The sequence below is a fragment of the Delphinapterus leucas genome, chromosome 6, assembly GCF_059928025.1.
Source record: "Delphinapterus leucas isolate spDelLeu-1000000601 "Yukka" chromosome 6, BTC_Dleu_Yukka2, whole genome shotgun sequence".
NCBI lineage: Eukaryota > Metazoa > Chordata > Mammalia > Artiodactyla > Monodontidae > Delphinapterus > Delphinapterus leucas.
Genome location: NC_143134.1, coordinates 122,262,443 through 122,275,221, shown reverse-complemented (window position 1 = coordinate 122,275,221; position 12,779 = coordinate 122,262,443). Strand labels below are relative to the sequence as shown.

General features: G+C 66.7%; 1 protein-coding gene across 6 annotated transcripts in view; it reads left to right on the top strand.

Moving 5' to 3' along the window:
• RXRA (retinoid X receptor alpha) overlaps positions 1-12,779 on the top strand; it is a 99,917-nt gene that overhangs the window by 76,547 nt on the left and 10,591 nt on the right. For 5 of the 6 annotated variants that reach the window (XM_022578273.2, XM_089913954.1, XM_089913953.1 and 2 more), the window contains 4 exons: positions 470-620; positions 1,050-1,229; positions 8,826-9,079; positions 12,168-12,297. In XM_022578273.2, the coding sequence (XP_022433981.1) occupies positions 470-620; positions 1,050-1,229; positions 8,826-9,079; positions 12,168-12,297 (715 nt within the window). The remainder of the gene's footprint in view (positions 1-469; positions 621-1,049; positions 1,230-8,825; positions 9,080-12,167; positions 12,298-12,779) is intronic. The other variant, XM_022578278.2, reaches the window with a different exon arrangement.

The following is a 12,779-nucleotide window of genomic DNA, read 5'->3' as shown; positions in this document are numbered from 1 at the left end:
CCTGCTGGTGGACCCTGGATCTCCTCCCTCCTTGCTGGGACCAGGCTTCGGTGCCCATCTATGGGTTGGGAGTCCCCAAAGCGCCTGCCTCACCAGAGGTCCCAGCGCTCTCGCTGTCCTGTCGGGGGAGCGCCCAGTAATGGCAGGCAGTTCTTATTTAGGTGGGCGAGGGGCAGAGGGTGTGAGCAGGGGCATTGCGGGTCCTCCTTCGAGCCTGGGGTCCTGCGGGAGGGTCGGGCCCTGAGGGCAGGACGGCCTCCCAGCCTGGCTGAGTAAGTAGTGCCCGGCATCCCGCCTGCGCTCAGCGGGGCTGGGCCCTGCCGCTCCGCGTGGCTTGGGGTGGGCAAGGCCCTTCTCCGAGCCTCAGTTTCTCTCTCAGTAAAGGGGGTGTGTGGTAGCACCTTCCTGGCCCAGCAGCAGGTGCCTAGCAGCAGCCTGCCAGGGCTGACCCCGGCTTCCCCCCCCTCAGCTCAACTCGCCCATGAACCCCGTCAGCAGCAGCGAGGACATCAAGCCCCCGCTGGGCCTAAACGGCGTCCTCAAAGTCCCGGCCCACCCCTCAGGGAACATGGCGTCCTTCACCAAGCACATCTGTGCTATCTGCGGGGACCGCTCCTCAGGTAAGCCGCCGAGGGCACAGTGGGGACGGCAGGGCCCCTGGCCAACAGGGGGCTGCTTGGAGCTCCGAGCCGCTCACCCGGGACCTTCTAGTGTGTCCACGTCCGGGAGATGGTAAGCGGCAGCGTGGCTTTGAGGCTTCCAGAGACGAGGCAGCTGTGGTGGTGACGATGGCATGGGGGCAGCAGGGCTGTGCCCCGGGTGAAGGGCCCTTCACGTCCCACTCCCGAGCCTGGCAGCCCCGGGGGCAGGATGGCCGACCTCCTCGGGCCGCCATCTCAGACGCGGAGACGGCGAGGACCCCGGGGTCCAGGTCTTGGGCGGGGCCGGGATGCAGCCCTGCTGCGCTCCCAGGCTGGCTCCCTTACCCCGGTGGGACGAGCCCCTTCTGCCAGTTGGCCACAGGCTGCTCACGGCCGCCCCACCTGCAGGCAAGCACTATGGGGTGTACAGCTGCGAGGGCTGCAAGGGCTTCTTCAAGCGGACGGTGCGCAAGGACCTGACCTACACCTGCCGGGACAACAAAGACTGCCTGATTGACAAGCGGCAGCGGAACCGGTGCCAGTACTGCCGCTACCAGAAGTGCCTGGCCATGGGCATGAAACGCGAAGGTAGGTGGTGCTGGCCCTCTCCCTTCTTGGAGCACAGGGTGTGGTTCTGGACGTGGCGGTTGCCCGGACCTCCTTTGCATGCCTCTGATGATGGGGTCGGCTGCTGCTCTGTTGGCAGCACATCTCCGGGGGCTGTGAGCTCGCTTACCGGCTCTTTCCTGAGTACCTGCCGTGTGCTAGGCTCTGGGATTACGGAAGAGACACTCTCGGTCCTGCCTGCTGGCGGCTCCCAGCCCCGCTGGGGACAGACATTGATCAGAGCCTCTTCAAGGTCATAGTGGGCCCGGCCGAGTGCCTGGGCTCTGGGAGAGGCAGAGGCAGAAGCAGCGGGAGCCAAGGCTGGGGGTGGGGGATGCGGGTACTGAATGAGCGAGCCCAGGAAGGCGTGCGTGGGGGTCCTGGAGCCTTGTTCCCGCTGCTCAGTAGGGGCTGGTCGAGGAGACCCGGGTCGGGGGTGGGGCAGGGAACTCCAGAGACCATCGGGACATTCCCAAGCGTGCTGGATGCCAGCTGGTCCTGGGTTGTGCTTCCTCCTACAGATCTGGCCGGGGTGCCTTGCGACCCCAGGTCCTCCCAGCAGAGGGACTCGGGCTGCGGGTCTCTCGGCCTTGGGTTGTGACGTTTATTAGGGGCGGGTGGGGGCGCGTAGCACGGAAGGCCGCTTCCCTGAGGTCGCTGAGATTGTCAAGCTGTCCAGCCAGACCTGGGCCCGAGCCCAGGGTGGCTCCTCGTAGCCCTTTGCCGTCCGTGGGCCTCGGTTTCCCCAGCGCAGGTTTGGTGGCTCCTGTATTCTGGGTGGCTTCTCTCAGTTTTGGTCTGCGTCTCTGCTTGAGTGTCTCGTGCCTGGGGCCTCGTGGGTTTAGGAGGCGCTGTCTGGGATCCCTTCTCCGCTGCGGCTGTTCCCATGGTCCACGCGTGGCTTGTATTTTTCCACCTCCTTCCCACCGGCTCCTGTCGGGGTCTCGGGCTGGCGTCTCACCACCCAGGACTGTTCTCTCGTGGGGACTGCAGTTTTCATCTCCTTTCACTTGTTTATCTCTTCAGCCCCACTTGTTCTTGCTGGGAAACCGAAACCTCAGCTGGGCCGTGCGGTCCCGCGGGATTTGCTCCTTGAGGCTGCGAGGCTGCCTGTGCGGTGCAGTGATGTGCTGGGGCTCGGTGGTAGCCGCTGGTGAGGTGCGGGGTGCCTCCTGGGCTTCAGCGTGAGCGAGGGGCCGGCCTGGGCTCCGGGCCTTCCTGATCAGGGGACGTGTTCCATGGAGACCTTGGCCCACCCTTCTTTGTGTGGGTGGAGAAGCTGAGGCCCAGAGGGTCCAGGGCTTGTCCAAGGTCACATGTCGGGCTGGAGCCTGGGCCTCTGGCTTCCAGTGCAGATCTATTCCTTTAGACCAGCAAGAGGGCAGAGGAAGCACGTGCCTGGCTGGGGGAGGCCTGTGCCCAGCCCTGGTTCCTCTGGCCACCCTTTGTAGTCAGGGTGGACTTCCTGGAGGTGGTGAGCGCAGCGTGGTTCCTGAAGGATGGAAACTTGGGCAGGGGGCAAGCGTGTGGTGGGCAGCAGATCAGACTGCATCCAGATGTGGAGCCTGGCCAGAGGGCAGGTGCCAGTGTGCTGAGGGGAGGTGGGACCCTGACATGCAGCTGCGGCTCGGGGCTCCCTTGTGGGCACCACAGTATAGAGTGACGTCACTCGCTTGCTGAGCTGGCCACCCCTGGTGCCTGGTACCACGCCGGGCGCTGGGCACACAGCAGCGAGCCATGGGCATCCGTCCATTCACAGTGACCGTCGGACAGCCAGGCGGGGCCCCCCAGGTGTGAGCAGTGCTGCCTTAGGGGAAGCCCAGGGCACTGTGGGAGCCTAGAGTGGGCCCCTGGCCCAGCCGTGGACATCAGGCAAGGCTTGGGTGGGCAGATGTCCAGCTGACACCAGAAGAGTGGAAGGGTGTTTGGCAGACCCCGTGCCCAGCTGCCGGGGTCAGCGCACGCCGAGGCCGAGAAACTCAGTGGATGTGGTGCACTGTGGGGCCCCAGAGAGTGACCGTCCACGGGTCCCCAGGGCTTTCCCGGAAACGCTGACCCCCCCCCCCAAGGCCCCCTCAGCCTGTCCACCTATGAGCCTTGGGCAGACCCCAGCTGCCTGTTCCCCCAAGGCCTGGGGGAGAGTGGATGACACCCCTCTCCTGTCCCAGTGGAGCTGCAGGCTCGGGGCTGGGGAGGCACCGGGTCTGACCCCTACCCTGTGCTCACCGGGGGCTGTTAGGAGCGCCTGCCGTGTGCGGAGCCTCTTTGGGGGCCCTGTCCTTGTCGCACACACTCTGAGCCGTGGTGCTGTGACGCTGTTCCCACACCTCCCGGGTAGAGAAACGGGGTGCAGGGGGCAGGGGCGCTCGCGGAGGTCTCAGGGCCACACTGGCGGGGCCGGGCTGCTCCCGTCTGCCTGGGCCGGAGCCACGCCGCCCGTCTCTCGTCTGGTGCATAAATCTGGAGCGCTGGGCGCGATCCAGAGGCAGACCTGATTTATGGGCCATTAGATAAATACCTGATCCCATCAGGACCCCCCCCCCACCCCCTTGCCTCTTGCTGGATTTATAAGTCACAAGCAGGCGGTCAGGACCCTCCTACACCGCCCTCCCCTGCTCCCAACACAACGTAAAACTCTCCTCACCGCCGCAGTGCGGCCTGCGAGCCCTGGGGCCACGGGAGGAGGCTCTGTCCTGGCGTGGGTGGCAGCGCCCGTCGTGCTTCCCGTCGCCTGCGGGGCCCGGCCCACTGCCTCGCTCTCGCTCGGGAGGAGTGACGGGTGGCCCCAGCGCAGCCTCAGTGCCGGCCCTGCAGGGGGCTTGGACCTGAGGCAGCCTCCTTCCTCTCTGCTGTCCTCGAGCGACCCCCACCAGGAGGGCTCCCTGGCGGTGGCAGGGCTGGTGGCAGCATGAGTTGGGGCACAGTGGGGCCCAGGGGGACGGGGGCCTGGAGTGCCACCCCAGCCTTGGCCGGGAGCACACAGGATGTGGCTTGTCCGCCCCCAGGGCCGGTCTGAGCCCTCCTAGGTGCCAGCCCCACACGGGCGGCCATGCTGACCGGCCTCGGTGCCGCACGACCCCTGGGAGAGGCTTGTGATCACACCCCTGGGGCAGGTGGGACACAGGCTTGGGGCTGGCCCCTGGACCGGCCGACCGCAGGGAGGGCCGACGGGCACCCTGCCCCCGCGCTGGTAAGGAGGGACGCGGCAGGCCCACGGCGTCTCGTGTCGGGCAATGACAGGGGCGTGCGCACACACGCAGCCCCTGGGGGCTCGTTCCGCAGCATTCCGGGGTTGGTGGGGCCCAGGTGGGAGTTGCCCCGCGGGCCGGCCCTCCCCAGGCTGAGCCCGGGCCTGTCCCCTGGGCGTGCAGCTGCGGGGCTCGGGGGCCTGCCTGTGCTCCCGTCTGAACGGGGGAGACCTGACAGCAGCAGGCTGGAGGGTCACCCGCTGCCCCGCCTCTGCTTCCTTCTTTCTCTCTGAGGAAGGCCTCTCCCCGTTTCCTTCCTGCGCCCCGTCCTCTGCCTCCGAGGGACTGGGGTGTGGAAACGGCAATGCCTGATGCGTGTGCGCCGGCGGGCATGGCCCCGCAGCGGCTGCGGAGAGGCCCCCGCTGGTTCCCCCGCCTCCCTGTGCAGGTGGGGCGCGTGGCCTTGCCTCTCCGAGCCTCAGTTTCCACGCGGTGCATGGGGGTGTCGGCAGGCTCCCCGAAGGGCCTGTTGGAGGGAACATGGCGGGTGCCAGCCCCGCGCCTGGCGGGTGGTGGGGTCAAAGAGTGGGGGCCGCAGCGTGTGTGCAAGCGTGTGAACCCGTGTGCGTGCCTGTGTATGTTGCACGTGATCATTCTTGTGTGCAGGCGTCTTGTCCTGGGTTGAGCCCCCTGAGGGAAGGAGGGATGTGTCCTCCGAGCTCGGGGGACATAACTCGCCCTGTGACCTCTGACAGGGACATGCCCCGCCGGCCTTGAGAAGAGGCAGCCGGGCCAGGGCCCTTGGAGAAGTCCAGCCCTGCCTGCCCCGGGGGCCATACAGGGGATGGAGGAAGGGCCCAGCCGCTGGCGGTGCCAAAGCAAAGGAGGTGGCAGGCCTGTGGTCCCCCCACCCCCACCCCGCCCAGACACCCCTCCCACCTCGCGGCTTCCTGCCCGGTCCCAGGAGCCGGAGGGCGGCAGTGGGCACTGTGCAGGTCACGGGGCGGGGGTCCCACCCTGGCTGTGGGCTGCTGCTCCCCAGGACGTCCGGCACCAGCTGTCTCCTGACGCCGGGGACCCTGCTTATGCTGGGCGTTGAGTGTCCCTCCCAGGCGTGTGCTCGGCTGCTGGGGGAGGGTCGGCCCCAGGGGCTTTCCTGGGGATCCTCGGCGTGGGGGCCGGCCTCCTCTGCCCTCCCGGCAGCGCCCCCTCCCCGTGCCGGCCCCTCTGCCCGTGGCTCGGGGCTGCGAGGTTAACGAGGCCCTGTCTTGGCCGGCGCCTCCCACCCGAGGCTTCCCGGCGCCAGCGGACATAAGTCAAACACAGCCACGTCTAAGAGGTGGTCGAGCTGGCTAAGCATGAATCCCCAGCCCCTCCCCCCTGCCCCCCCCCCCCCCCCCCGTGTTTAAATAAAACAATAACATTTGTAACAATGCTGCTCAGAGCGGCCCGGCCCTTCATGGCTTCAGAGCGCTTCACAGAGCGCTCGCTAATTAATTCCGGACACCCCCACGTAGGAGGCAAGTGCTGAGGGACCCCCACCTGCCACCCTGTCCCATCTGGAAGGGGAGGAGAGCCCCTTAAACTGGGCCGCCGTGCGCGGGGACGAAGCCGCGAGCGTCCCGAGGGTGCCTCCTGCGGATCCAGCCTGGAGGCCGGTGCCGACCTTGTCACTCTGTGGCTGGGGAAGCTGGGGCACTGAGAGGCTAGGGACTCGCCCGGGGCCACACAGCAGCTGGGGCAGAGCAGTGTCTGATTCCAGAGCCTGTAGCTTTAAGCCGCCTGTTCTCCTGAGGGCTCAGCCGCACCCCTTTGGTGCTCTGGGCCTGTTTCCCCACCTGCTCAAACGTGCCTCTCAGCTGTGTCCCAGCTCTGAGGATTTAGGGTTCTGTTCAGAGGACAGACCCTGGGGACCCCCACCGTCAGGGTCTCAGGGACACCGGCCTGCCAGGGTCCCCATCACTCCGGATGCTGGTCCAGATCAGCCTGTGTGGCTGCCACCCACCGGGTCCACTCTTCTGGTCTGTGACCCCGTCCCCTGTAGCAGACGGCGACACGAGGAGGTGCCCTGCTCCAGCCCAGCATCCGCTGTGTCGGAAGAGGCCAGAGCCAGGCCGGCCAGCTTGAGCTCCCCACCCAGCCCCACCGGCTGTCAGACTTTCCAGAAGCACCAGGCTTGCAAAAACTCTGACTCGAGGCCTCCCGCCTGGCTCCAGGGCCCAGCTGGTGGATCTGAAGCATGGGCCAGCCCTCTGTCCTGAGTCTCGCCACACGGATGGAAAATCTCTCACTCGAGTCAGCGTTTGCGTCTCGGAGAGCGCAGCCCCTGGCAGGGGCCATCCGTAAATAGCCATTTGTGGATGCAGGAAGGATGCAGGGCCGGCCCTCAGGGAGCCCCGCGGCCCGGAGAGGGTCTGAACGGTCGTTGGCGGGGCCGGCGTGTTGGAGAGGGGTCCACATGGACTGTTGCAGAGCTGTGGGCGGTGTTCCAAGAATCGCACGGGCCCGGGGGACCCCCAGGGAGCAAGAGAGGGGAGCCCTCACACCCCCAGGCTTGGAGGACGGAGCGGGGGTGGGCCGGCAGAGCCCCTAGAGCTGTGGCCTGAGGAGGAAGTGGCCGCTGAGAACCGTGGCCGGGCAGGGCGGGCACCAGAGCCACGGACCCCCTCCTCCCTCCTGCTGGTCCCCTGCGTTTACAAGACCCACCCGAGGCCAAGGGTGAGAGGGCCCGGGGTGAGGCAGCCCCGAGCTCGGGCCCCGGAGCTGGGCAGGGCAGGTGGGTCTGGAGGTACGCGGGGTGGGGGGCAGTCCCGTGACAGCGGCGTCTGCGGGAACAGGGCACTGTGTTTTGCCCGGTCCAGACTTCCTGCAGGGGACGGTAAGCCTCGACTGAGGCCCAGAGGGGTGATGGCACGTGGGAAGTCCCCCGAGGGGCCGCACCCTCCCGGCTTCCGGAAGGCTCCATGCTGGGGGCTGCGTGCAGGGCCTTCCCCTCTGTGGGGCTTGGGAGTGTGTGAGAAGTTTCACTGCAGCCCTCGGGAAGTCGCCTCGCATAAGCTCCTGTTCTGCCTTGGGGCCTCCAGGGGCCCCAGGAAGCCTTGTGTGGGGTGGGGGCTGAGGAGCTGGTCCTGAGGAGGCCGTGGGCGCCCTGGGAGTGTCGGGGGACGTCTGGACATCTGCTCTGGCTCAGCAGAGCAGGACCAAGGGAGGGCGGCCGGCGGCGGTGGTGGGCCCCGTCCTGGTGCTGCGGCCCTCGCTTAGTGGCATCTGGCGCGTCCCTGGGGAGGCACAGGCCCAATACGCCCAGGGGCTCCCCCGTGCTGGTGCTGTGTGGGCAGCCTCTCCCACCCCGCCAGGCCTCCTTTCCTTGGGTCCAGGGCTCTTGGTGTCCCCAGCAGAGGAAGTGGGGGTGTGAGGGTCAGCAGAGGGCGCTGCAGAAGCCCCCGGGAGCCTTCTTGTGTCTTTGCGGGGCTCTGGGTGGGGTCCACAGCCTGGCTCTGGTTCAGCGTCGCCTTGGGCCTGCTGGGTGACCTCAGGGAGGTCCCGGCCCGTCTTGGGAAAGGGCGGCTTGAGCTGCATGGGCTGTGAAGTCGAGGGTCTGTGAACGCCCAGCCGTGGGGTGCCTGGTCCCCTCGGCCTTCCCTCCCACCTGGGTCTCCGCGGGGATGTGTTGGAATGAACCGTTCCCTCTCCGCCTCCTCCCATCAGCTTCTCTCCCTGGGTTCCCAGAAACTAGGCTGCCCCGACTGCAGCATCTGTTCAGGTTCTACCCTCGTGCTGGACCCCCGCACCTGCCCGGCCAGCCCGGGCTGTCCCGTCTCAAGCCTGGGTTTGACCCAGCTTGTGCTCTCCCCCAGCCCCTCTCCTCCCCGCAGCAGAAAGGGACTATCAGAGATCTGCATCTCACCCCATCCTTTTCCTGGGGCACATTGGACCCTGTTCTCGGCCACGCTCCCCACCGTTGCACCCCTTGTCCTGCTCCCTAGCTGACGTGAGAGGCCCTTTCGTCAGCAGCATTTCTGCTCTGGTTCTAGACCTTGACACGTGCTACCTCTGCTGCCTGCATTGCTCTCCCTATTTTTCCCGTTCCTTCAATTTCATTGTCACTTTTTCCGGTAAGCCTTCCTGGCTTTGCCTCAGTCCGTAGCCCATCAAAGCCCTTCTCACTCCACGTTGAGATCCCTGTTGAACTGTCAGTTTCCTGAGAGCTGGGTCCCATCTGCCCTGGCACTGGGCGGGTCCTGGGGTGACCAGTAGGTGAATGAATTAATGAGAGGCAGCGTGTTCTGTTCTCAGAGCACACAGCCTCCAGGAGGCCAGGCTTGGGGCAGAGAAGGGGGCCGCAGTCTGGCCGGCTCTGAGCAGCATCCTTCTCCCCGGCCCCGGCCAGCTTGTGGGCGCGCTGCTCGGGCCCTGGCGGCGGAGGGGCTGCCGCGGGAGCTGCGGGCTGACTGGAAGCCTCCCCGTGCCTCAGCTGTGCAGGAGGAGCGGCAGCGGGGCAAGGACCGGGCTGAGAACGAGGTGGAGTCCACAAGCAGCGCCAACGAGGACATGCCCGTGGAGAAGATCCTGGAGGCCGAGCTGGCCGTCGAACCCAAGACCGAGACGTACGTGGAGGCAAACGTGGGGCTGAACCCCAGCTCGGTGAGTGCACACCCGCCCTGCTCTGGGGACTGTGGCCCCGGCGCGCTCCTGGGAGGGAGACCCCCTCTGTAATGTCCCCAGTCGGGTGGGTGAGGTTTCGGTTGTTTGTCTCAAAGCCCAGGACTTTATGGTAACCTTCAAGCTTCGTGTTGTCTCTGGCCCATCGTCCAGCCGGGTTTCAGGGGTTCTTTGTCTGCCCCAGGTTTGCGGGCAGCGTTAGGTCCAGACTACATCTGTGTCTCCCGTGTGTGGTCAGGGTGGGACCACAGCCCTGTGGCCTGCCCTGAGGTCTCCCTGGCTCACGGTGGCCCAGACGGCACCAGACACACCTGCCCAGCTCCCTACCCCCAACCCCAGGGCCTTTGCATGTGCCGCTCCCTCTGTTCCTCCTCGGGCTTCAGCCTCAGAGAGGTGTCACTTCCTCGCGGAGCCCCTTTCTCTCTTGACCCCACTGGTGCCCCTGTCCTGTGGGCTCAGAGCCCCTGACGTTACTCTTCACGGCCCCTAGCACGTGGGGGCCACACCGCAGCGTGTGCGGTGGGTCAATTCTCCATCCTTGCCATCAGGCTGTCCCACAGGACCCTGCCCTGCCCGTAGGCGCTCTCACGTGGCCCCCACCCCCATCTCCGAGTGTGAGGGTCCCGTCTCATCTGTGGGGGGTCGCCCTGCTGCCCTGCACTGTGATGCCCCAGGACCACGGCCCCTCTGAGACGCCCGCTTCGGCTGCGTGCCAGGGAAGGCGGGCCCTCTCCTGGGCGTGCCGCCTCTCGGCCTCTCGTAGAATGACTCCCGTCGGCTGTGATGCTCAGCAGTCCATCTGGTCTGTGGTCCGGCCCGACCCCACGCCCCCTCTCCGGTCCCAGTGCGGGGTGGGGAGGGCTTCACGACTGAGTCGAAACCCCGAAAGAGAAGTCCTGGGCTGCCAGCTTTTAATTTTGTCAAGTAAGGACATTATTGGGAAGAAAACAAATCTGCCGTCTTCTCTCTCCACAAATTCAGAGCAGGCGGAGGGGGGTCTAGGGGACAGGCAGGCGGGCCGGCCGGGCAGAGGGCCTGCCCTCGTGCTGCAGCTTGCGCTGGGCTGGCCTGGGTTCCGCCCCCCGGGGATGGCTCGTTAGGCCCCTTCTCTCGACACCAGCGACACCTCTTTGCCCTGGGGCAGCCTCGGGCCTCTGCCTGGGGATCCCGCTGTCACCTCCTAGGACAGGGAAGGTCCCGCCCTCTCAGGCACGGGCTGGAGCTCCAGAAACTGCCGCTGAATGAGGCCTGTTTTGTCTCTGAGCGGGAATCCAGGCTCGGAGAAGTCAAGTACTTGCTGGAGACCACCCTGCGGGACGGAGCAGGGCAGAGCTGGAGGCCCCTCCCCCAGGGCAGCCCCCCAGGCCTAGTCCTGCACCCACTGTGCAGGCAGACGTCGCCCCCAGCTCTAGGCGTGACTGTGCTCACCTACAAGGCCCCGGCCTGCCCGGGAGTGGCTCAGGGTGACGGCCTGTGCCCCGGGCCTGCTTTGGGCCCCTTGAGGGCTCGGAGGGGACTGTTGGCCGGTGCCCAGGGAGAAGGCCCGACCCCTGGGGCTCTCCTCGGGTCTTCCCCATGCCCCCTGCTTCCCCCTGCATGGCTCCCCCATGCCCCCCACCATCAGGCTTGTGCTCTCACCTCGAGGGGCTGCCCTGCGGCGTGGAAGGGCAAGGAGCACGGTCCCCGGGGAGTGCAGCCTGGCTGCAGTGGCTCCGGCGAGAACCTGGCCCTGGCCTCTGGCACGCTAGCTGCTGGGTGTTTCGCTCGTGTGAGTGCCCGTGGCTGCCACTGTCCATCAGACGGGATGGGGTGGGCGATGCCCGCAGGGTGTCCTGGGCACGTGGTGTCCGGGGCCCAGCGAGTGTGTGGACTTCTGGTTGACGCTCCTGGGAGGTTTGTTGCAGAGCAGGTGGAGGCGGGGGCGCCCAGCGGCTGGTGCCTGTCTGCCCCTTCCCCCTGAGGTCCGCGGACCAACTGGCCACGCTCCCCGGCTGCCGCCTCTCCCGGGGTCCCAGGTCCCCTTTCTGCATGCCTGGCTCTGTCCACCCTGGTGGCCTCGGTGCCAGTTTGTCACCGGGCCTCCCACGAGAGCCCTCAGCAGGCCCTTCACGGGGCTAGGTTGTTTAGGCTACGTCACTGGAGGGCGGATGGTTTCTGTCAGGGGAAGCTCTTCTGAGGGGGCCTCCCCCGTGTGGCTGCCTGACCGTCATGGTTTCTGGAATGAGGGGTTTCCACATCCCGTGCACGGGCCTCGGTCCCCCCGTCTCCGGGCCCAGAGGGTTCTCCACCCGAGCCCCACAGGCTGGAGCCGGGAGCAGCAGGGTGCCGCTGAGGCCGCCTAGGTTTCCTCGTCTCTGAGAATGACCGGGGCGTCCCCTTCTGGCTAGAACTTTCTGGAGGGGCCTCTGATGCACCCTCTCTGTGTGCCACCCCTTAGTCTGGCCTGTGACACGGGGTCACCCGGCCCCAGCCCCCGGGGCTGCGGTGGGGACTGAGTGGGTCGTAGCACGGTGTCCTTCCTGTGGCTGCTAGGACAAGTGACCACAAATCAAGTGCCTAAGACAGCACAGAGTTTAGTATCTTATGCTTCTTGAGGTCAGAAGTCTGAGCTCAGTGTCCCTGGGCCAAATCAGGGCATCGGCAGGGCTGGCCCTTCTCGGGGAGAAGCTGCTGCCCAGCCTGTCCCTGCTCCGGAGCTGCCCGCGTTCCTCTGCTCCCGGCCCTTCCTCCGGCTTCGGGCCCGGCAGCGTCTTCCCTCCTCGACCTCGGCCTCCGTCCTCATGCCTTCTCTCTGCTCTGACCTCCTCCCCCCTCCAGTAGGGACCCTCGTGATGGCACTGGGCCCACCCACTTCTTCCAGGGTAACCTCCCATCTCAAAACCCTTAACTCGGCCGCATCTGCAGAGTTCCCTTTGTCGGGTAAGGTGGCACATTAGCAGGTTCTGGGGTATAGGACGTGGGTGTCACTGGGGGCGTTATTGAGCCGCCACTGCCGGGTAAGGCGTGTGGCGGGGCCTGGTCTGGGGCCGCGTTCTCTGCTCGGTGCTCACCGTGGTGCCCCTTCCCCCAGCCCAATGACCCTGTCACCAACATCTGCCAAGCGGCTGACAAACAGCTCTTCACCCTGGTGGAGTGGGCCAAGCGGATCCCGCACTTCTCCGAGCTGCCCCTGGACGACCAGGTCATCCTGCTGCGGGCAGGTGAGTGGCCGGGCCTGGCGGGGGCTGGGCAGGCGTGGACAGGAGAGGGGCGGGGGCTCTGGGGCCCCGCGGGTGGGACGTGGCCTTCCTGCTGCTGTGTGGGGCCGCAGGGGAAGGGGCACGGGCCGGGGCTTCTGCTCCTGCACTGCCCACCGCAGCCTGGGTTTTCCTCCCCTCCCTCATAAGGAAGGATTCAGTTTGGGGTCTCTCCTAGTGGCCTTCAGAGGGGTGACGGGCCGTCTGGGGGACCTGTGGAGAGGGAGGGGTGAGCATGTCCAGCAAGGGCTGCCCTTGGGGGTCTGTGTGTTCTGCCTTCTCCCCCGACTCAGGCCGCAGCCCCTTTCCCAGGCTGGGCTTGCGATGCGCGAAGCTGGTGCAAAAACAGCTCGCTCGGTGCTCAGCACACACCCCACGCCGAACAGGTGGTGAGGGAGATCCTGGAACCTGGGGGCAGGCGGGGGCGGGGGATGGGAGCGGCAGCT